Here is a 24,918-nt window from a genome sequence, read left to right as displayed (position 1 = left end):
TCTTAAGAGAAAAATATACATCAACTCATAAAATCTTTGTGCTGTTATTCATCTGATTTTAGAATTTTATCTTTTGGAATTTTATTCTCTTTCCCTTTGATCGGGGAGCAGGGTGTTCTTTTTTCCTTTTTCTTTTCTTTTTTTCATCAGGAACACAGCATATTATAGAAAATCCAGAGGAGAAATAACAGGTTTTAACCTTCAACAGCTATAGTAGTTACACTGAAACTAACCGTGGAATCTCTACCTCTGAGAAGCAAGTCTGTGCCCTGAGCACCTGCCAGAAGTTCAGGATAGGTAGCCTTTTTCCTAAATGGTAACCTACCTTTAGAACAGCACGCATGTTTCCAACACTCTCAAATTTAAAACATGAAATTAAATAGAGCCGAGGTAGAAAACCACACGTAGTTGGGAAGGAAAAAAGAAGAACCTAAATCTACAAAAAAGCCAGCTGAGTGTAGCTTTCATTTCGATAGTGCGATTTAGCAGTTCTAACATGTTCTGTCGTCTCTTAGCCAGCACCCTGAGAAGAAGCAGGGGCGACTATTCTGTCTGCCATGTCGTACGAATACAGCGCTGAGGCTCAGCACCTCCGAGGGCTTTGCAGAGTGCAGCCTAGCTTGCAAGTGCCAGATCTGGGACAGGAGCCCAGGCTATCCTCAACTTTTAATCGGACCAACAGCAGCATCAGGGTAAAATTACTTTACGGACACTTAAACTCAGGATACACGTTTTCTTCCGCAAGTTGCTTCAAAATGTACCTCGTGCCTTCCACCCACTCAACCCAAGCCCAGATGCCTGCCACACACTAAGTCCCTCTCCGAACCTGCTGCCTGACAGGCCCCGTGATCATTTCAACAACATATTGGGTACGTATTTGGAATCTTTCTTTTCGGCAGCTACTGCCGCCATCCCACCCCCAGCGGGGTGGCAATGCGTCGTGATTTTAGATCTCGAGAGCTGTGCCAACATCAGAGCTGTGGATTCTCCTGCACGACAGGAACTACATGATGAACTTCATTTTTTCAGGAGAGAGCAGATTTTTACTTTTCTCTATATAAATGTGTTTACTTTGGTACTAAAAATACATAGAAAGGAGACTTACATTTGGTTCCAAACATATTACTTTTCTCCTCTGAGTCTTTGAGATTTACGGCATATAAATTACCTAGATCTCGTGGAAATAATGTTTTGACTACAATAAAGTCATACTCCGGGAACGTCAGTCTGGAATCCCCTTCGTAAGAAACCATCATTTCAGTCTTGGTATTAATTTACGACCGAAATAATACATTGTTTTTGGAGAAATGTTTTAAAGAAATGTCGTTGTGTTATTATTCCCTCTCTGTGAAAAGAAACCAAATACAGACTAATAACATGTTATTTCTGGCCCTTGGATATATTTATTTCAGTAATAATTTATTCTGTTAATAAATGAGAACCACAACCAGAGTGCCCTTATTTTATCTAAAGAACAGCCTGAGGGGTAAGAATTATTCTAAACTTGTAAAGCAAACAGCTGAGGCTTGGTTAATTGGTTTACCCATGATCACCTGGTAGCAAATGGCTGAGTCCGAATTTGAACCTTACCTTTTAAAATACATAATTACTAAGATGATATTATTGATGGTACGGAAGGGAAGTGGAAAAAATCAGTCAAGAAGTTGTTTACAGCATCTATAAAAGTGCCCGCACAGTGTGGCATTCAATAAGTCTTTGCTCAACGCTTGACTGAACATTTCTTACTCTAAAACCAAACAAAAAAACCCAAACCCATTGCCGTCGGGTCGATTCTGACTCATAGCAACCCTATAAACCCACAAAACTAAACCCATTGCCGTCAGGTGGATTCTGAGTCATAGTGATCCTAGAGGACAGAGTAGAACTGTCTGCCCTATAGAGTTTCCAAGGAGCGGCTGGTGGATTTGAACTGCCGACCTTTTGGTTAGCGGCTGAGCTCTTAACCACTGCGCCACCAGGGCTCCAACACAGGGTACAGGAAACAGTAAGTATCAGATAGATAGAAGTAGAAACAAAACGTTACTATAAAAATATTGTGCAAAAATAACTTAAAATACTCATATCTTGCACTCTGTATTTTTGAAAATGACATTTTTCTCCCCCTCTCTTATTGTGAACTGTCCAGTAGACTGCTTTCTGTCACTGTCTTTAGGGGGCAGGCTCCTCACTGCGGAGGCTGGAGACACTATTAAAACAAACAAGAAAGGGAAAAACTATTTGTTGTGCAGCAGAAACGCCTGAGACTTCCCAGTCCAGAGACCTAGCTCTATTTGCAACTTTTCCCACACGTGTGTGACCTGGTGATCCTTAACAAGAACTTACTCTCTTGAGGTGTCCTGATACCCTCGGACTTCTTCCCTAGTCTAAGCTTACATCCATCTACGTTTGGATGAATTCACCGTGACCCTGACCCTTGTCTATCCAAGCTGTTCAGTTTAAAGTAGCTGTGTCTTAATCTGACGCCTAAATTCCAGCTTCTGAGATTGCAAAACATGCCACCAAAATATGTCTTCAAATCGGTTTTGTAAATGTCTCAAAGTGCGTCTCATAAAAAACCAGCAAAATACTTCACAGTCCCTAGTGAACTGATGTAGTCAGTGGTTAAAGCTTTCGCTGCTAAACAAAAGGTCGGAGGTTCGAATTCACCAGCTGCTTTCTCCGTGGGAGAAAGATGTGGCAATCAGCTTCTGTGAAGATTACAGCCTCGGAAACCCTATGGGGGCAGTTCTACCCTGCCCTGTAGGGTCGCTATGGGTTGGAATCAACTCAACGACAGTAGGTTTTTGGAGTGAATTGATAAACGCCTTCTAAGAACAGTCTACACAAATATTTTTAGAAGTCCATAATTACTAAAGCTTATTACCGAATTTGCGGAGATTTAGAACAACAATTTAGACATGTCCTCAGAGCCCTCAGAGATGAAACTGTATCCCGCATTCTAACTGAATACGATTCCTTCTTCCATTACTTTTGTGAGAGGGTCAAAAGAGTTATTATTTGTGAGGTGACTCATTTATCACTGGCTGAAAGAAATATCTACGCTATCGGAGTTGACTTAGGTAGAGATGGTAAGGAACAGACGGGAAAATTGAGTATGCGTAATTTTTTCTAATAAAGTAATATATACACATGGCTAAAAAATTCAAAAGGTATAATATAAAGCAAAATTCATCGTTTTCTCTCCCATTTCTACTCCTCTACTTAGACGTGACAGGTTTCTGTATAAGTTTCCAGAAATTGCTATACAATTGCAAGTATACACATGTGCACGCACTCACCCCCCACTACCACTACCAGCCAACACAGTGTTTCTTACGAGCTGTATTTGTCCCTCTGTGCGTGCGTATCCACCTCCATAACACTAACAGAACATTCTGCAACTCGCCTTTCTCCACTTTATAAAATACCTCCAGATCATTACCGACATGCATTCTCTTTTGTGATTGCAAGTATCCTGTTGTTTAACCAGACCCCCCTTCAATGTTCATTTGAAATATTTCAAATTACTTGTGATGACAATGTTGCAATGAAAATCCTTACAAATGTTCATGCAAGTTTATCTGTAAACTTCTAGCAGTGGAATTTCTAGGGCAAGGTGATGCGCTCTGAACGCTGACAGGTTAATACGCGATCGTCTTCCAAAGCTGTCGCACTAATGCACGCGTCCACCAGCAGGGTATTAGACAGCTTGTGCGTCCTCACCCTCACCAACACGGGCAGCTTTCAACTTTCAACCTTTGCTGATCACAAAAAGGAGCTCTGGTGGTGTACTGGTTAGGAGCTCGGCTGCTAACCGAAAGGTCAGCAGTTCAAATCCACCAGCTGCTCCTTGACAACCCCATGGGGCAGTACTACCCTGTCCTGTAGGTTGCTATCAGTTGGAATCGACGCGATGGCAACGGGTTTATGGGATCTGAAAAATGGTATCTTTTTTTAACTCACAATTTTTAGTTATTAATGGGGCTAATGTGTATACGTGTGTGTCTATGTGTAGTGTGTGTGCCTGTGTGTAGATGTGATTATTTGTATTTGTTTTTTTTTTTGGTAAGCTGCCTTTTCACGTCCTGTTAACATTCTCTTTTAGGTTGGTTGTCAGCTTGTCAGCTTCTTAAAGTTTAGTAAGAATTCTTTGTATATTAAGAAAATTAATTATTGTTTATATAGACAGCAAACATTTTCCCAATTTGTTATTTATAAAAATTTTGGACACGATATATATATATATGTGTGTATATATATATGCACACACACATACGTTAGAGTGGAAAAAAGTTACGGAACTTTACCAAATGTATCTTTTTCTTTCTCTATTATGGCAACGTTTAGGTTTGTGCCATGCTTGGAAAAGGTTTTTCCAACTGCAAAGTAATAAAAACATTCTACCATTTTTTTTTTTAAGTTTTATAAATTCATGGTTTCATTTTCATGTTAGAATTTTGATCCAAATGGAATGTTTAGAATGGTAAGGAGCTGGGGGCTGAGATCTAACTTTATTTTTTCCAAATGGCTAGCCAGTTGTCTCATTATCACGTGCTGAATAATCCATGTATCCCACTGATCTGAAGTGCCACTTTGATCAAATGCTAATTTTCCATATGTACTTCAGGACTCTATTACATTCATACCAAATATATATTTCTGATACATCATTCAACTCATAGTATGTATCAGGGTTCACTCTCTCTGTTGTACAGTTTGGTGAATTGACAAATGCAGAATATTATTTATCCACCCTTACAAAATCACACAGAATAGTTTCACTGCCCTAAAACTATCCTGCGCTCTACCTACTCACCCCTCCTCACCTCCAACCCTGGCGACCACAGATCTTTTGACTGCCGCTATAGCTTTGCCTTTTCCGGAGTGACATATAGCTGGGATCACACAGCAGGAAGCCTTTTCAGACTGGCTTCTTTGACTTAGCAACATGCATTTAAGACTCCTCCATGTCTTTCCACCGTTGGAGAGCTTATTTCTTTTTATCACTGAATAATATTCCACTGTATGGACGCACCCAAGTATGTTTGTTTATTCATCAATGGAAGAATATTTTGGTTGCTTCTTAATATATACACACCTACTCCTCACTTATCAACTATCTCATCTGACATTTTGCATTTATGACAATAGTAAAAAATCTACTATCTGACCATTCTGCACATTAATGACATACGTGTGGCAGTTACAAATGCTGAGGTGTGAGGCAAGAGTAACGCTGGCTGTGATGGTTACGGTTATGTGTCCGCTTGCTGGGCCATGATTCTCATTTGTTTGGCAGTTATGTAATGATGTAATTTGGCAGTTATGTAATGATGTAATTTGGCAGGTGTGCAATGATTTAATTTGGCAGTTATGTAATGATGTAATTTGGCAGTTATGTAATGATGTGGTTTGGAGTTATGTAATGATGTAATCTGGCAGTTACGTAACAATATGATTTGGAGTTAAGTAATGATGTAATTTGGCAGGTGTGCAATGATTTAATTTGGCAGTTATGTAATGATGTGATTTGGCAGTTATGTAATCACGTAGTCATCTTCCATTTTGTCATGTGATGTGGTTATCCTCCATTTTTGCATAACACTGATTTTCACATAATGACCTGGTCTTTGGACCATAACCATGTTAATAAGTGAGGAGTGGGTGTGTGTTTATATATATATACATATATATATATTTAATAACATTTATTGTGTTTAAGGTGGAAGTTTACTTGGTAAATTAGGTTTCCATTTAACAATTCCTACACAAATTATTCAGTGATATTGGTTACATTTTTCTCAATGTGTCATCATTCTCATTCCATTCTAGTTGTACCATTTCCAGTACTCTAGTTTCCCTGCCCCCTTACCTTCTCATCTTTGCTTTAGAGCAATTTTTTAGCATTTGGTCTCATATAGATGATTTTTTAAAGGAGTGCATTACTCACTGGTGCTATTCTTTATTTTATGAGCCCATCTGTTATTTAGCTTAAAATTGACCTCGAGAGATAGTTCTGTTTAAGGTTTAAAGAGTATCTCAGGGCAATATTCTCAGGGAGTCCTCTAATCTCAATGGGTCTGGTAAGTCTGGATTTTTTAAGAATTTGAGTTCTGTTCCACATTTTTCTCCCTTTCTGTCAGGATTCATCTACCGTGGCCCTGATCAGAATGGTCGGTCGTGGTAGCTGGGCACCATCTAGTTCTTTTGGTCTCAGAGTAGATGAGGATGTGGTTCGTGTAGACTATTAGTCCTGTAGACTACTTTCTTCTCTGAGTCTTTTGTTTCCTTCTTTATCTTTTGTTCCAGATGAGTATAGACTAATAGTTGTATCCGAGATGGCTGCACAAAAGCTTTTAAGACCCCAGACACTACTCACCACATTGGAATGTAGAACATACACTTTATCTATTACATTATGCCAATTAGCTGAGTTGTCCCATGAGACTATGGTCCTAAGACGTCAAACCCAGGAAACCAATCTTGCAAGGTGTTTGGTTATGTTTAAGAAGTATCCATAACTATGTCCCCTATGTGGTTTATTTCATATATATGAATATACATGCCTGCATACACATACCTGTATGTACATATGCCTATAGATACATCTACCTACATGTATGTATGAATATATTTTTTAAAGTAATAGGTTTCTGTTAGCAGTTAAACAATAAACAATAATTCCCCTGGACAAATGGTTAGAAAATGGTTGCTTGAATGTTCTAGTTAATCTTTCCTTCTAAACAAATTTTAGAAGCAATTTTCTTTTGGCACATGGTTACGAGCAGGAGGCCCCCAGTGTTCTGTAGGCACCAGAGTCTTTCTCTGAATTCCAGCATTGTAAATTAATTCAGGATATTTCTGAAAGGCATCTTTTCCATACTGTGTTGTCACTTAAAATAACTTACCTCTATAGAACGAGTCTCAATGCTGATTATAAAAACTTGGCCTCCAGAAGCAGCCCATAATGTATCTTCCATCAGCAGTAGACTTCTAACTGGTAGGACGCCTAATTTTATCACTTTTTGAGGCTCAGAATTCCAGGATCCATCTTAAAAGGAAATATTTCTTTTAATTACATTCAAATTCAATTATATATGCTAATCAGGAACAAAGGCACAGGACCACAGATCACATTAAATAACAGTTAATCAACAGATCACCTACAATTTTGATATTTATGCTTTATTATGGGTGTGTCTAGGGTTCTGAGAATTAACAGCATTTCAATAAGGCAAATTAATATAGTGATCAAGCACAGAGCAACTGCAGTCAGTAGGTATTGGGTTTGATTCCAGTTCAATCACTTAATATGTGTCCTGGGCAAATTACTTATTCTCCATAAGCTTCAGTTTCCTTCTGGGGATAAAAATGGGAATTATACTACCACCAGCCTCAAAGGTTATTGTGAGAATTATAAATGAGACAATGCATGTAAAAGCTCAGCAAGGTACCTAGCACACAGGTATTCAGTAAATACTATTATTTGCAATAATAATACATAATATGATTCAGTCATCATTATAAAAAATGGGATCCAAAATAATTGGGCAAATGTTTAAATTTTCCCATGACATACTTTTATTTTAAAATATCCCTTGATATGTACTACATCAAGAAGCCCTGGTGGCACAGTGGTTAAAGCGCCCAAATGCTAACTGAAAGGTCAGTGGTTTGAACCCACCAGCCACTCCAAGGGAGAAAGATGCGGCAGTCTGCTTCCATAAAGATGTACAGTCTCGGAAACCCCATGGGGCAGTTCTACCTTGTCCTATAGGATCACTATGAGTCAGAATCAACTCGACGGCAGTGGGTTTGGTTTATGTACTACATCACAAGAAGACACTGTATCTTCACTGAATATGTGTGTGTGTGTGTGTATATATATATAAAATCACAATCAAGGTAAAAGGAATTTCTCTCTTTTGATAAATTTGCTCTCTCTCCTGACCATGCTGTTGTTGCTAGTCGCTGTTGAGTCGATTCTGCCTCATGGTTGACCCTGTGTGTGCAGAACAGAACTGCTGTGTTTTCAAGGCTGTGACCTTTCGGAAGCAGATCACCAAGCCTGTCTTCCAAGACACCTCTAGGTGGGCTCAAACCGTCAACCTTTTGGCTAGTAGTCGAGCACATTTGCACCAGCCAGCGACTCCTCCTGCAGCACACAGGAAGTGATAAAATATTTTGGTTTGAAAACATTTTCAAAGAGCTAGTGATGAAGTTTATCAGGCTTCATATAAAGTATAAGTCAATGGCTTGGATTTCAATTAAAAATGATTTAAAGTCGATTTAACACAAATTTTAAAAGTAAATAATTGATACAATTATCCTATGTATAATTAAAACAAATTCTTTGGTTTTCAAACTAAACATCAATTAGGCCATGATGCTTAAAAATATAACAATTATTAACCCACCAACACCTTGAACTTCCTAATCAAGTAAAAATGCTTTGCTCAAGGCAAAGAGCAAGGTCTAGATTCCCTTCTTACCTCTTCTGTATTTAGAGCACTAAATCTTTTAATACAAGACCTAGTTATGAATAACTGTTTTAAGGTGAGGTGTATTAAAAGGCAACTATGCAAGTTTTGAACTTTGTGGCATACTTTTAAGTTATAATTCAACTTTAATGGGGATGTTTTTTATGCTGCAATTAGGCTAAAGAACAATGTAGGACAATTATTAGCCCCAAAGGACACAGACCTGCCTGCCATTTATAATATCTTCACTGGAACCTGTGCATCATCAACAGTTCACACACACACACACATTCACAGTTCACACACAGAGTTCACACACACACACACACACACACACGCACCATCTCATTTGGTACTCACAACAACCCTCTGAAGCATTATAATCTCCATTTTATGATGGGAATATAGAGATTCAGAGTGGAAATATTATTTTCTCCAAAATTCACAATGTTTGTAAGTGCATGGCATGGTATGACAATCCAGGTTTTCTGAATCCTAGTTCAAAACGCTATCTACTTCCTTCAGTCTGAGTATCCTCAGACTGCTGTCTTATCACTGATCAGCACTGTCACACTGAGACTGCATATTCCTTTGAAGCAAGAACTCAAGATAAAAAATGGGCTAACCCACTGCAGACATTTTATGCTGGTTAAGGATTAACTCCTAACAACTGGCCTTTGCTTTCTGAGGACCTGCGCTGTTCTTTGTACAGACACAGTGTACACGCGCACTCATCTCAAAATCCTCTAAGAAGGGTCAAAGAGCACAACGTCAGACCTTAAGACATTGCTGTGAATGGGAGCCAACAGCCTGCCTTTCTCAGGATAATTTCACTCCAGGCCAGAGTGCCCAAACAGGCTGCCAGATCCAGCCCCTATCGTACTTGGTTTGGATTGCACAAGCTAATAAAACTTTGAAACAACATTTAAAAATCTATATATTTTCTACAGAATTCCCAATTTCCTTCTTCCCTTAAAAGAGTCAAAGACTTGGCACCATCGAGCGGGGCTGAGAAGCAGCTTCTCTCTTCAGAACGCCTGCGGGTTCTGGCTGGCCAAGTCCTTCCACCACCAACGACAAATTTCACTGTTTTACAAGACTTGCCTGACCGCAGAAGCCTGGCTAGGAAGAAATTTAAAAACACATTCACCAACATCTCTTAGAAATTAAAACCACAATTACAGACTACAAAAATGTATTAAAATGCAAACTACATAGCACAGCTTACAGGATACAACAAAGCTGGCAGGGATGATGACTTATCACCTTAAATTGATTGACTACTGAATTAATATAAAAGGAATAAAGTAAGCTACGAAGTCAAGCAGGATGTTCAAAAGATAATCACATTATAAACTCAAAGAAAGGACAGGTATTATAAATATAAAAGCAGAAATGTAATAAAAATGCAACAGAAAAAAATTCAAGATTATGTGAGAATCCCTACAAATACACGTTCGTCTAAGAAGCTTAGTCAAAGATAAAATGAGGGAAAAAACAAAAAACCAAACTTGCTGCTGTCAAGTTGATTCTGACTCATAGTGACCCTATAGGACAGAGCAGAACTGCCCCCATAGGGTTTCCAAGGAGCAGATGGTGGATTTGAACTGCTGACGTTTTTGGTTAACAGCCAGAACTCTTAACCACTGCACCACCAGGGCTCCAAAAAAGGGGGGGAAAAACACTGAAAAGACAAGAAGATATAAATGATTCTAACTGTACATATGGAAGAGATTTCTTTTTAAAGAGGAAGTATATCCTAATGAAATAACATTGGAAACTTCAATGGTAAGAATAATATTGATCTAGATTAGGAAAACTGCATCAAGAAGACTGAAAAAAAAAACTCAAATAAATTTACAGCACTTAATGAAACGGACATAAATATCCAAAGCCAACTTTAGAAACTTTGCTAGACCAGACTGGAATTACGGTCATTTCAGCCTAATAATAATTGCCGTGAAATTTATCTTTACCACAGCACCAGAAAACACAACTTAAGCTTGCAAAACTGTGATACTAAACCCCAACAAAGGTAGCAGAAAAAGGAAAACTGCGGAACAATTTCAATTATAAATATTCATATAAATTTAGACAAATTTGTATTTAATTATAAATATAAATTAAATCCAGCACGATAGACACACAATGCATTTTTCCACCAGAGAAATCATTCTTCGCTGCACACTCTGTCCCACTGTGTTCCACCCATCAGTGGCTCTCCACTGCCTTCAAGATAAACACCACCATCAACACTTGGTGCTTAGCTCCAGCAGGCTAGACTGTCAGATTGCATGCCTCTTGCTTCCTGGGAACCCACGTGATTGCTCCTGCCTCAAGACTTCCACACACACTGTCCAGAACTCTCATCTACCAAGTTCTTCTAGTTAGCCAACACTCATCCTTCAGAAAACCTTTAGACCCCAAGTCCATAATAGGTGTCCTTCCAAATGACTTCTTAACACTCTTAGTTCCCCTCATCTTGGCATCCATAAAACAGTATTTTTATGGCCAGTTTACTTGTTAATTGTCAATGATCTGAGAGGTATGACTCTCACATTCGTGGCCATAGTCCATTAGCCCAGGGTCACCTAATTCACGTTTGGCCAATCAGAGTCTGTCTCAGATTGTAACTAAAACCAGGCCCTGAATCCAGGAGGTCATCCTCCATCACGTGCACAGAGAATCAGAAAGAAGGCCCAACTGCAGACCAAGTGCGATGAATGAAGCCGACCCAAGCTGAGACCACTCAGTCCTGGAGAACGCAGAGGAGCCCTCGCTCCTCATGGGGCATCTGGTAGTAACCTCAGTCTTTGACTTCCACGTGTGTTATTCTTTGGGTAAACATGCAATTTTACTTAAAAAGCTTGAAATGTGATTTTTTTTCCTCCCTGGGTAACCAAATAATACCTAACTAAAACACAAGAAAACCAACCTGAAATTCTCCAGCCATGAATTAATAGGAACTTGGACCAGGGGAAATGATTATTTAAGATATTCCAAAAAGTTTAGAGAGAAATAGTACTCTGGTGATAGAGTATATATATGGGGATTGACTAGAATGGAGAACTGTGAGGAGCGTGAATGTTTCTGCCACGTAAGATGCATTTTGGATGTACATATAAACAGAGAATGGGGGAGAAAAGATGGATTGTGATGTTGGCAGAGATTATTAAAATAGGTAAATGGAAATACGGGACTAGAATATAGGGGGTCAGCACTGAAGATATATAAAAATCATCCACAGAGAACTTAAATCACGAAGTTAAATAAAGAGAATGAAGCCTACACAGAATGCCAAAAGAAAAACAGGGGCCAGCAAGGAAACAGAAGAAATGGTCAGAGAAGTCAAAACAGAAAACGCAAGAGAAGTGTCACCAAAACAGGAAATGCTGGGAATCAACTGGGTCAGCTGGGCCAGAGGATCAAGACGGCTGAGGAGTGAGACAGGGAACGTTACTCAAGTACTCATTACACGATCATTTGCTGAGCGCTCACTATATGCCAGGCACATTTCTGATCATGGAGATGGAACGAGAAGTAAGACAAAGTCCCTCATGTCAGGAAGTTCACATACCGGCGAAGGCTGACAGGCAATAAACAAGTCCACAGGTGTCATGTTGAAAATAAAACAGAAGAGAGGCTACCTCTGATTTTTCTGTGTGGAGGTGGGGTAGAGTAGGTCAGAGAATGCCTCTCTGAGGAGGTGGTGTTTAAGGTCAAAGATGAAGGGCAAAACAACATTTCAGGCAAAGGGAACAACTAGTGCAAATTGATGAGGTGGGAATGAACCTGGTGTGTTTCAACAACAGAAGGAAGTCCGTGTGCCCGGAGCAAGTCGGCTGGGAGGTGGGGGTATAACACATAATGCCTGGAGGCCAGGGACAAGAACTGGGATATTATTCTAAGTACACTGGGAACTCATTGGACAATTTTAAACAAAGGAGGGGGGATGACTTCGTTGACCTTATTTACAGTTTAAAAAGCTCACTAGCAAATATCCTGAGGCTGAATTGGTAGGAGAGAAAGAAGGAAATTTGGAGGCTATGGCAGTAATCCAGGCAGACAGTGAGGGCAGTTTGGACCAGGTGCTAACAATGGAGGTGGGGGGATGATCTGGAGCATATTTGGGAGGAGTGGACAAGAATGTGCTGGTATGTAGCATGCGGTAGGAGGAAGAGGGGAAAATAGAGACAGGAACCAAGAATCATGAGTTGCATGATGGTATCGTTTACTGAGTTGGGGGACGACGAAGTGAAGAAAGGCATTCAGTACAGAAAAAAAAAAAAAAAAATCCTATATATTCTATTTTGGAAATGTTAGCATTGAGATGTCTATGTGGAGAAGGCAAAAAGCAGGTTGGGCATATGGGTTTGGAGTTTAAGGGAGAGGTCGCAGGGAGATACATAAATTTGGGAGTCACAGTGTTTAAGACCCGAGGCTGGATGAAGTCATTTAGTGAGAAAGGCAGCTAGAAAGGAAGGCTCAGGATCCAGGTTGGAGTCCTGACCCTGCCACATTTAACCACCGAGAGAGAGAGGAACCCAGGAAATCAGACCTGCCTCACATCAGGCTAAGCAAGAAGGAGATCACTCAGAAACAACAGCCGCCATCAACTGCCACAGTAAAACATGGAAAAGAGGTGCTCATAAAAGAGGCAGAGCTACCACAAGTTAACATACATGTTCTAGAAGCTCGAGTGGAAAATGAAGAACGACGCTTGGGCAGCTCTGCTTCAGAGGGCTGCCGTGAGGATTAAAGCGGATAAAATACAGACGTTCCACAGAACTGCTCTTGGTTCATAAGAAGAACTTAAGTCAACTTGCCTACAGAAAGCTGTAGATCAGAGCTAGGTTCTCTACTAGAAACCCATTGCCGTTGAGGTCAATTCCTATTCATAGTGATCCCACAGGACAGAGTAGAACTGCCCCGTCGGGTTTCCAAGGCTGTAATCTTTACGGAAGGAGCCCTGGTGGTGCAGTGGTTAAGTGCTCGGCTGCTAACCAGAAGGTCAGTGGTTTGAACCTACCAGCTGCTGTGTGGGAGAAAGATGTGGCAGTCTGCTTCTGTAAAGATTTGCAGCCTTGGAAACCCTATGGGGCAGTTCTGCTCTGTCCTGTGGGGTTGCCATGAGTTGGAATCGACAGCAATGGGTTGGGTTGGGACTCTTAACAGAAGCAGACTGTCACATCTTTCTCCCATGGAATGGCCGGTGGCTTTGAACTGTCAACCATTCGGTTACCAGTTGAGCATATAACCGCTGCGCCGCCAGGACTCCTTTCTATCACTGGAGCCCGTTAGAATGTTTAGTGAAACATGCAGCAAAAAGGGATGGAGGAACAGAAGGCAGAGAAGAGGGAGTGACTGCGGCAGCAGGGCGTCTGAGGTAAGAAGCGATAATTTCAGGGTAGGTAGGCAGCTTTCTCTGGTAAAGAGAAGAGAATTTTTCGTGGGCTGGTGAAGACTGGTAAAAGCAATAATACACTGAGGTAAACAGAGGGGTGTATGAAGGAGTCTACAAGGGAAGGCTGCAACCTTCTCCATCAGAAGAGGAGCGAAGCTTACTGGAATTGAGGAACAGCAGGAAGAGTATGAGGACAGCAGACTTAAGGAGAAGATGTGCATTCAAACCATCATCCTCTGGGATATGGTAAGGAGTCAGCCAGGAGTTTGACTTTTGAAAACGACTTCATTACATGTTCAGTAGATAGCATCTGATTTTCACGTCATCTTTTTGAGAATGAGAAAGTTAGGTGCTAAGGCTAGAGGGGACATGACGCTAGGTATATGAAGCATTTTAGAGAGTAAAATCCAACAGAGAAACAGTAATCATAAAATCTGATATGTCAAAGCTCCAACATAACACTAATTAATTACCTTCTGCTTTTGTGTAGATGGCCACAGCCCCATTCACGAGGCCCGCATACAGATTCTGAGATGTACAGGCTAAGCTCATGACTGTAGATTTCTCCGGAGTGAAAAAGTGTTGGAGTCTCACTTTCTTTGAGCCTTGACTGCTTTTGTAAATGGAAATGCTTCAAGACAAAAATATAAACTAATAAATACATCTGCTCATAATGAAAAGAGCTACTGTACCCATTAAATTTATTAATTTCATCTTAATTCCTTCTAATATTTTAAAAACTGTTATTACTTTGATTTTATTATCTTAAAAGAGGAATTACGGATTTTAAAGAAATTAGTTCTTCCTATTTACCTTGGAACTTCACATCAGGAAAATCATTTTAATTTGCCTTTAAACTGCATCAGTGTTCACTGAGTATAAAATAGAACATGGTTCTGGTTTTTTCAGAAACATAAGTACTTTTAAAAGCATTATTAGAAATGAATGTTTCAGCAGCCAATAGTATGGTAGAAATAAAACTTTTCCACTTTAAAGAATTGTCTTTTCTGCTTGGCAGTTTCCTAGAATAATTTCCATGGGCCCGATCCACTATTCCAAAGTGCACTGGCCCTAAGAATTTCCACGTATCCCAAGATTCCTACACTGCTTTCTAAGATCAGATTGAACGACTTCCCATGATAGGTCCCTCGTTTACTTCTAACGGAACACAGTGAAATGGGAACGCTACCTTCCTTCTTCCGTCCCTAAACAAATGGCGGGGACCCCTGAAGCTCTCACAGCTCCAGTTTCCGAATCAGAGGTTGCGTCGGGCTCTTTTGGTTTCTCTTCCACTGGAATGTAGACCATACAAAGGATGCGCGATTCCACGTTGAAGCATTCAATAACTTTGGGGTTGGAATTTTGAAATGAGATGATGGCGATTTGACCCATTTGATTGGTACAACTTCCGATCTGAATTGAGGAGTTAAGAGGGGGAGAAGCAGAAAGTGTGGATGCTATACAATCGGCCTTTCTCAGTACACTGAACCCGGATACCGAGAGGGAGTGACAGGAATCAACTTTCTATGCCAACCAACAAACTTTAAAAAATCAAATAACGTTTAAACAATCTGCCAACGGTGCCCCTTTTTCTTTTCAACATATTTAATACAGTTATTTTTTTATTTTAATAACATGAGCATAGTTTCAATTTTAAGAAAATCACATTGATATGCTTTAAAAATCACATACCTATCACTCTACAATGGTAAAGGGCTATCCCTACTCGGTTTAAAGTCTTAAAACAGTAGCTTTGTTCCCATTTTACATAATTTAACACTAATACGTAACAGACTTTATCTGTTAATATAAGAAAATGCATCTTTAAAAAGATAAAAATTAATAAAAATGCACCCCAAAGTGAATCACTTGCATTGAACGTATAGTATAGAATGCTGTCAGGAGCCCTGGTGGCACAGGGGTTAAGCACTCAGCTGCTAACCGCTTGGTGGTTTGAACCCACCAGCTGGTCCAGGGGAGAAAGATGTCGTAGTGTGCTTTTGTAAAGACGACAGCCTTGGGAACCCTATGGGGCACTTCTACCCTGTCCTATAGGATCGCTATGAGTACGAATCAACTCTATGGCAATGAGTTTTATAGTCTGCTGCAGTATTTCTTAAACGAGTATTGCTGCAACAATATTTATGACCTTCTTATTTACTGAACTTTTACATTGAGAATACTTAGCATAGTTTCCTGATTTAAATTTGTTTTTTAACTGGGAGAGTGACTTTTTTAAGTGGGAGAGAGCCCTTGTGAACATAAAGCATGGGCTAGTTTAGGGGGATATTGCTTTGTGGAGTTTTCTTTTTCCACTGATTTTGGGAAGGTAGTTAGATTATTCTCGTTCTTACTATACTTTCTCCACATTACAGGCAAACACTCGGTTTGGCACTCTCAGAAGGAGGATGCCTGTCTTCTCGCAGGAAGGGAATAGGGAGGTGTAACTATGGGGTAGGGATGAAGCAGCAACAAGTACAGAGCTGTCTGGATTAAAAAAAATACCATTTCTTTTAAAATTCAAACACCTCAAGGAAATTAAGCCTATCCATTTATTAGTTGTTATTAGGTGACATCGAATTGATTCCGACTATACGGACCCCATGTGACAGCGTCAAACTGCCTCATAAGGTTTTCTTGGCTGAAATCTTTACAGGAGCAGATCGTCGGGTCTTTTCTCCTGCGGAGCCGCTGGCTGGGCTCGAACCTCCATCCTTCCAGTCAGCAGCCAAGCGCTCAACCAGGACTAGTCGCTTGGTATAAATCAAATAATCAAGTTGTTTCCTTTTTTAATACTCAACTCAGAGCACCAAGCAAACAGGAGCTTCGGCTATCAAAATGCACAAGTTAGGATATAAGTATAGGATATTTGGGGTGAAAGAAAGTTATGTTAAGAGTCTGAAAAGCAGCAAGAGCCACTGGGAAGGACGTTTTGAGGGGCTGCAAGGAAGGGGGAACCCCAGGAGAAGAAAGAGAGGTGACAGACTTTCAGCTCCATGGAATGTTGAATTTCCTCCAGTCTATATGAGCCAGAAATGTCTATTGCAATTGCTGCATAATTTCAAACGCTATATTTCATTTGTAAAAATTTATTTTAACTGCTAAGTTTCCAGTGTAAAAAGCCAACAATGTCCCGGGAGGGAAAAACGAAGCAAAGCATGCAATTTAACCACTAAATTGAGAAATATTGAAATGATTCTCACATTAGTTAAAGTAGTTGTCTTGGGATTGAATCTAATCTGGTAAAGTTTTAGATAAAAAAGAAAAGAAATAAGCGTTGAAATTCCTAAGAATTATGCATCTTTTCCAAAAGTAATCAGCTCCGTTTAACAAGAACTTTTCGTGTTTATAAATATAATCTGGGATACATGAGGCACTAATGACAACATTCCATTGATCAACTGAAATTTGTATTTCTTGTCACCCTCCCCATGGGTACTGATGCTTAATAAAAACAAACAGACAGAAACACCTTACCCACAGGAACCCATGCGCCATGGAGAATGAATCCGGTTGGTTCTCATTATTTAGGTAAAGTTCAGGATTATAAGCAGCACATTCAATCTAAAGTGGAATACAAGTAGACACCCACATATAAAATGGGATTAGGAGGCTTCTAGACTACATAATGCCTTAAATGGTTGACTTATACTTTCGACATATAACCACAGACATGTCAGGTCATTACCTACTGAAAATTAAAATAGGAAAAGTAAAAGATTAAAGTACAAGTGTCAGAAATTAGCCTTTCAAAGGCAAACACCTAAGTCGTTTTAGCCTTCAGTACTTTATTGTTCAGACTCCAGCAACCAGGCTGAAGGAGCCCATCAGAGGAGGAGGTAGAAGCTCACTGGGGTGGAAGCAAGCACGGAGCCTGCAGGGAAGACGCAGTCCTCTCTTCCCCTTGCAGGCAGCCTTCCCGGGCAGCAGTGTAGCACGGGCTCTGTGCTACCGGCAAAACCCAGCCCTCAAGTTTAAGTGTCTGGCAGACACCAAAAATGAGACATGATACTGCTTTTATTTATTTGTTTTGAGAAAAGGATATTTTAAAAGTCACCAAAGTAGTCAAAGGAGCTGACTTGTGCCTGAATGGACAACCTAGCGTACGTTGGTAAAATACCACCTCAGCCATGGAGGAGACCTGGTGGCACAGTGGTTAAGAGTTCAGTTGCCAACCAAAAGATAGGCAGTTGGAATCGACCAGCTGCAGCCGCTCCTTGGAAACCCTATGGGGCATTTGTACTCTGCCCTACAGGGTCGCTATGAGTTGGAATCAACTTGAAGGCAACAGGTTTTTTTTGGCAATGGAGCTTGCTTTAGCAGAGTGGGCACAGCACTGCAAGGAAAAATGAGGCCTCTAATTATGATTCCCTTTTAGAACTGACTATTCCAAGCAAAGGCATAACAGACTTGACAAATCTGAACCATGTGTCTCCCTTATTTAACTTATAATGCCTTGCACGTGGTAGGCTGTTTTAATACTGCAGCATCCTGCAGTGATTAAACCCCAGGAAATGGCTTCAAAGACAGCAGCAGAGCAGGTAAGTGACGTTTTGGCTTTAAACTACAATGATCTTCAACTATTTCTAAATAAATTACCTCTAGACAAGTACTCACTATAAACGACTTTGAAAGATATTGATTGCTCGGATTTAGGCCCCTTAATAGTAATTTCTTAGTAAATCAAGTTAGACGATGAACGTACTATCTATATGTGGAAAGGTGAAGCAGGACGAGAAAAGCACCCCACTTTACCTTAAACTCTTGCTGCTTGGCCACCATCACGGGCATGTATCGAACAAGGAGGGGATGTTTGTCTTTTTTAATTTGATTCCCGTCATCTTCTACGCAGAACCAACCCATATGGTTGTCCTCCTCTGCAATGTTACATTCCAAGAGAAAATGAACAGGGACGGTATTTAATTCACACTCAGCGTGCTCTGCAAATTCAATCAGGCCACACCAACAGAACATTCTAACATTCCTTTTTTTTTTTAAGATCGGAGAACGAAATGTTCTATTCTGGAAACGAGTAAATTCAGGTGTCTTGATCTTTTCTTGAAGGATATAAATATACATTCATGGCTTTATTTCACAAAGCACAACGGCCCACATCTAAGTGACCATCACGTCCTCCGGTTGGCTCTTCCAGAATGTGCTGAATGGGGGTGTGTGTGAAACTTCTCTGTGTAAACCACATAGGTTTTTCTCTTTTTTCTTTCAAAGCAACTGAGTTGTTTAAATACAAATACCAGAGATATAGTTAGACAATTTTAACATGGTATAATATACCGGATTTAAAAAAAAATACAACAAAACGAAGACATAGCTTACTTCCAAAGTACATTGTCGATTAGTTTAATTAATTTAAAGACAAAAAAGGAGTTCATTTTCAGGTTCAACCTACTCTCTTCAGAGAGTGGGCTGTTTCCCTGCTTGCTGACGTACTTTGAACCTAACTTGATAAACCTCAGAAAGTATTCAGGAAGACACAGCAGCCCTGTCAATGCTTCCTCCTCAAGTGAACGCAAATCCAGGAAGGCTTCCGTGTCACAATAAAAGTCCTTCCACCACTCAGCTCACCAGGGTGATGGGCATTTCTCTGCCTGGCTGTTAACATTCAGGTTATCTATATCTGAAAGGGAATTTTTTCTTACACACCACACACACACACACACACAAAGACATCTCATTCTGAGTAACAGATTTGTGTATGTGTACATAAACTATGGATATATGATACGTGTACATTTCATATCTATCTAATTAGGAGCCCTGATGGCACAGTGGTTAAACGCCCAGCTGCTAACCAAAAGGTCAGCGGTTCGAAACCACCAGCAGCAGTCTGCTTCCGTAGAGACTTACAGCCTTGAAACCCTAAGGGGTCGCTATGAGTCAGAATTGACTCGAAGGCAGTGGGTTTTGGGTTCGGTCAGCGGTGGCACAGTAGTTAAGCGTTCGGCTGCTAACAGGAAGGTGGAGGTTTCAACACGCCATCTGCTCTGCGGGAGGAAGATGTGGCAGTCTGCTTTGGCAAAGATTTACAGCCTTGGAAATGCCATGGGGCAGCTCTACTCTCCACATGGGGGTCACTAGGAGTCGGAATCAACTCCACAGCAACAAGTTTTATCTGCCTAATTAGCAAGAAAGGCAAAGATAAACGGGACAGAGGACAAGAAAACATGAAGTCATATCCATTGCTGGTAGAACTATAGCATTTATTTTTAGTGCTGGAAGGGTCTCGAGTCTCAATTTCACCCAACCCCTTTATTTTACTTAACAGGGCAAGGGGATGAGGAACATGTCTTTCCTGCAATTTGGAGACAAACCCAGACTGGACCCGGGGCCTGGAAGTCCCAGTGGGGAAAAGGCCTTTTACTTAGGCTCAACAGCATCAATTGATAGCAATGTTTCCCTTACAATAAAACCCATTGCTTTTTTTTTTCTGCAACTCCTAAATAATAAATTTCTTCAAAATCACTTTTTCTGGGGTCCATTTTTGCTTCCTAAAAATATACTTTCAGAGTAATGGGTAAACCTATTGCTTAGTTTACTTCTCATCTATGATTTTATCCTCTTGTATTTCATCATAATGTAGAAAACTCTCTAGGGGACTATAAAATGTCCATTGTCTCTTATTTGAACATGCTTCATTTAGCTTAAATCAACTCTTACCAAGGGCGAGCTTAGCCATCTGCAAGTTGTTGATCCAAGACTGCTTGATGGCAGGGGTAAATGTATTAAACACAGCTGTAAAGAAAGTAGGTCGCCCAGACCTGCCAGAAATAATAGAAAAGCAATCATTTTATAAAATGTGATCCATCATGTAAAATTAAGTTACATATCTTGCCTGTCCAACATAATCACCAAACCAAGAAAATATACAAAATCATGACAAAGAATCATTTTCTCAGCACTGACCAAGAAGGTTTCATTTTAAAGTTACTACTAACTTGTCCTGCTTCCCCGGAAGCTGTAACTGGATTCTACAGCAATCAGCAGCTCTTATTTCTTCTTCTTTCTTCAAAATAAGTCTTTGTAAACCTGATGTCCAATCATGGGCTACAGATTGGTTTAAGTTCTACAAAGAAAATACATGTATATATTTTAAAAGTGTAAATAAAACAGGACCGTCCTAAGGAAGCCCCTCAACAAGATGGACTGCCACAGTGGCTGCAATGAGGAGCTCAAGCATAACAATTATGAGGACGGTGCAAGACCAGGCAGTGTTTTGTTCCGCGGTATACAGGTTCGCTAGGAGTCGGAACCGACTCCACGGCACCTAACAACAACAATAGTGATTTGGAGCCCTGGTGGTCACTGATTAAGAGCTCGGCTGCTATCCCAGAGGTCGGCAGTTCAAATCCACCAGCTGCTCCTTAGAAACCTTATGGGGCAGTTCTACTCTGTCCCATAGGTTGCTATAAGTCGGAATCGACTTGACGGCAACAGGTTTGTTTTTTTTTTTTTTAAACAGTGATTTAGAAGTAAAAATAAAAATCAAATTGCTTTGATTATTACCTGATAGTTTCCTTTAAGGTTTCCTATCAGTTGAGTGATTTGACCAATTACATTCAAGTCATGCAACAAGTTTTGCAAATCTTGGTACAGTTGCCCTGGTCCCGTGTAAACTTTGTCTACAAAATAAGCAAATGGTGAGAGTATAAACCTAAATCCTCATGTCATTCTAATATTTAGAAAATGCTAAAATAAACTCTAGCGAGTGAAAAAAAAAGTGGAGGGGATTTAAAACTTTTAAAAAGTGAGTATTTTCAAGCATTTAATTTTCTTTTCCTTTTCTAACTTTTTATGTTGAAATAATTTTAGATCTTACAGAGAAGTTAAAAAATAGCACAAACAGTTCTGGTACGCCCTTCACCCAGTGTCCTCTACTGGTTATATAACCTCTTATATAATCATGTACAATTATCAAAAACCAGACTACTACATCAATACTACTAACTGATCTACAGACCTTATTCAAATTTCACCAGTTTTCCCACTAATGCTGTTTTTCTGGCCCAGGATCCAATCCGGGACCCACAATGCATTTAGCTGTCATGCCTCTAAATCTCTTCCAGTCTGGGACTCTTCCTCAGTCTTTCTTTGTCCTTCATGACCTTGGCATTTTTGAAGAAGATGAGTGAGTTATGGAATGTCCCGAAATCTACAGTTCATTGATGTCTTCTTACTTTTAGTATATTTTTTAAACAGAGGTAATATAATTACTATTAGTGAGAGGTATCCAGAAATGACATTTAATCTGAGTCAAATTTCCAGTAACTCGGGTCATTCAACATTAAAACAAGTTCTCACTGAGCTTTTTCTACGTTTCTAATAAACCGGGTAGAAATGGTTTGCGTGCTATGACTTGTTAGTGGGAATAATGCATGCACTGGGGTCTAAATGCCCAAATAACAGTAGCACTCACAACTGACTGAGTGCTTAATGTGTGTGCTACAATATGTAATTTTCAAATATTTTCTCACTTAATTCCCACAACATCTCATCTCTCCATTTACTGACGATGAAAGGCCTAAGGTCACACACTTATAAACAGGCAAGATTTCAACTCAAAATTAAATGTGAAACCCACACTTTGAACCAGTGTGCCAATAACACCCTGTCTTCTTTTCTACTCTACATATAGTTAACTTGCCTAAGGTCCCACAGCCAGTAAGGGAATAAACCAGTATTCAAACCCAGATAGAAAAGGAAATCCATTTGGGTTAAATAAAATGTCATGGATTGAACTGTATCCCCACAAAATATGTGTCAGCGTGGCTAGGTCATGATTCCCAGTACTGTGTTGTTGTCAGTCCTAACCTCTACAATGTTAATGGAGCCCTGGCGGCACAGTGATTGAGAGCTCGGCTGCTAACCAAAACTCTGCTGCAGTTCAAATCCACCAGCTGTTCCTTGGAAACCCTATGGAGCAGTTCTGCTCTATCTTATAGGATCACTATGAGTTGGAATGGACTCCACAGCAAGGGGTTTGGTTTTTGGTACGGTGTCAGTGAGGCAGGATTAGAAGCAGTCATGTTAATGAGGTAGAACTGAATCTACAAGATTCGGTTGCATCTTGAGTCAATCTCTTTTGAGATATAAAAGAGAGAAGCCAGCAGACAGATGGGGGGACCTCATGCCACCAAAAATGAAGAATCAGGAGAAAAGCACATCCTTTGGACCTGGGGTCCCTGAGCTGAGAAGCTCCTAGACGAGGGGAAGATTGATGACAAGGACTCTCCCTCAGAGCCGACACAGAGAGAAAGTGTTCCCCTGGAGCTGGTACCCTGAATTTGGACTTCTAGCCTCCTAGACTGTGAGAGGATAAATCTGTTTGTTACAGCCACCCATCTGTGGCGTTTCTGTTACAGCGGCACTAGATAACTAAGACATAAAGTAACAATTTCTTGAAATTTGTCTTTCAGCAGGGTCGGCTTCATGGCCATGCAACCTATGCAGCCCCGCAGGGTCTCTGTGTTTCGTTTAATGCTCTGCTGTCAACATCCTGAAATTCTTAATAATTTCTGGACAAGTGAGCCTGTATTTTCATTTTGTACTGAGCACCATAAATTATGTAGCCTATTCAATCCTTGAGTAGATACAATATATACTGATAAAAAAACAAACAAACAAACCAAATCCATTGCTATTGAGTTGACACCGACTCATAGTGACCCTATAGGACAGAGTAGAACTGCCCCATAGAGTTTCCAAGGAGCGCCTAGTAGATTCGAACTGCCGACCTTCTGGTTAGCAGCTCTTAACCACTACGCCGATTTAAAACTGAAAGGCATATGTAGGTATATGTATGTATTTCTGATATAAATGTTTCAGATATCTGAAAACACTTATTACTTAACTGAAGGGTAAGATAACGATTTATCGTTTTGCAGGGACTATATGTTAAAGACAAGCTTATGTGGGTACATATGCACATTGTACGGCTGATTTTTTATTACCTACTAGACAAATTCTATGATTAATTGCATTTCAATTATACTCATGAAGTTTAACAACAAAAAAGGCAAAACTATTTAATGGTTACGTGTATCAAACTTATTTTCCCTTAACAGTATGTTTGTAATTTAAAATATTTTTACCTAATAACACAAACATTTGCTTTCATTTATAGATTTGATGGCAAACTCAATAAATACAACCTTGTGATGAAATTAAAAGTGCTACATTAATTTCATTAATTTGTCTACATCTGTTTTTTAATTTTTTAGATTACCCTACGGTAAGATCGACCCCTTCATCTCTGGTGTACAGTTGGATGAATGTTAACATAGGCACAGATTCGTGTACCCACCACCACAAGCAGAATACAGAACGTTCTATCACCCACGAGAACGTCCTCGTGCTATACTGTTATAGTCTGTTCTTTATCCCCACAGTTTTGTCTCTTCACGGATGTTGTATAAATGCAATCATACAGTATTCCACGTCTATTTTTAACACATATATAGAATATTTATATTTGCATATGTATGCAATTGACTTCACATTTGTTAGAAGAAATTCCTTAGTCTTGGAGGGCAAATGTCTAACTTGGATCATAATTTTATTATTTCAGTCATTAATACCATAAGCAAAACATTACACAGTTATATATACATAAGCATAGAGAAAATATGACTATATCACTAACCCTGCTGAAAGACACGGTTCTAAGTTTTTCATGATCCATTTTTGAAATATTATGTGAGCAGGTTAGAAGGGATGCTAACACTTTGGCAACTGTCTCTAAGTTGGGTATGCCAAGAATCTGACATTTGTGTCTTAAATTTGGAAAGCAAATGTTTCTTCCTCCTACTAAACTTCACTGTGAGTAAGCCCCATGTTAAAATAGAAAACTTTTTTTTTTTTTAACTCAACCAAGAGTCCCCACTGGGCCAAGTCACCGGAACACTTAATTTAAACCTTTTTTTAGTTTCCTGATCTGCCAAACAGGGACAAGAGTATCTTTCCCGTCTACTTCACAGTATTGTTTTTAGGATCAAGTAAAATAACATATAGAGGATTTTA

The 24,918-nt window shown here is 39.8% G+C and overlaps 1 protein-coding gene across 1 annotated transcript in view; it reads right to left on the bottom strand.

The window, feature by feature from the left end:
* The window catches only part of ARHGEF10 (Rho guanine nucleotide exchange factor 10), a 168,918-nt gene that overhangs the window by 21,046 nt on the left and 122,954 nt on the right, over window positions 1-24,918 (bottom strand). The window contains exons 17-24 of the mRNA XM_023728233.1: window positions 21,406-21,521; window positions 20,838-20,965; window positions 20,560-20,660; window positions 18,640-18,761; window positions 17,362-17,448; window positions 15,074-15,297; window positions 14,358-14,515; window positions 6,909-7,051 (exon numbers count right to left, since the gene is read on the bottom strand). Coding sequence (XP_023584001.1) covers window positions 6,909-7,051; window positions 14,358-14,515; window positions 15,074-15,297; window positions 17,362-17,448; window positions 18,640-18,761; window positions 20,560-20,660; window positions 20,838-20,965; window positions 21,406-21,521 — 1,079 coding nt within the window. The remainder of the gene's footprint in view (window positions 1-6,908; window positions 7,052-14,357; window positions 14,516-15,073; window positions 15,298-17,361; window positions 17,449-18,639; window positions 18,762-20,559; window positions 20,661-20,837; window positions 20,966-21,405; window positions 21,522-24,918) is intronic.

Source organism: Trichechus manatus, unplaced genomic scaffold (genome assembly GCF_000243295.1).
Source record: "Trichechus manatus latirostris isolate Lorelei unplaced genomic scaffold, TriManLat1.0 scaffold00023, whole genome shotgun sequence".
Taxonomy (NCBI): domain Eukaryota; kingdom Metazoa; phylum Chordata; class Mammalia; order Sirenia; family Trichechidae; genus Trichechus; species Trichechus manatus.
This window is presented reverse-complemented; position numbering and strand designations above follow the sequence as displayed.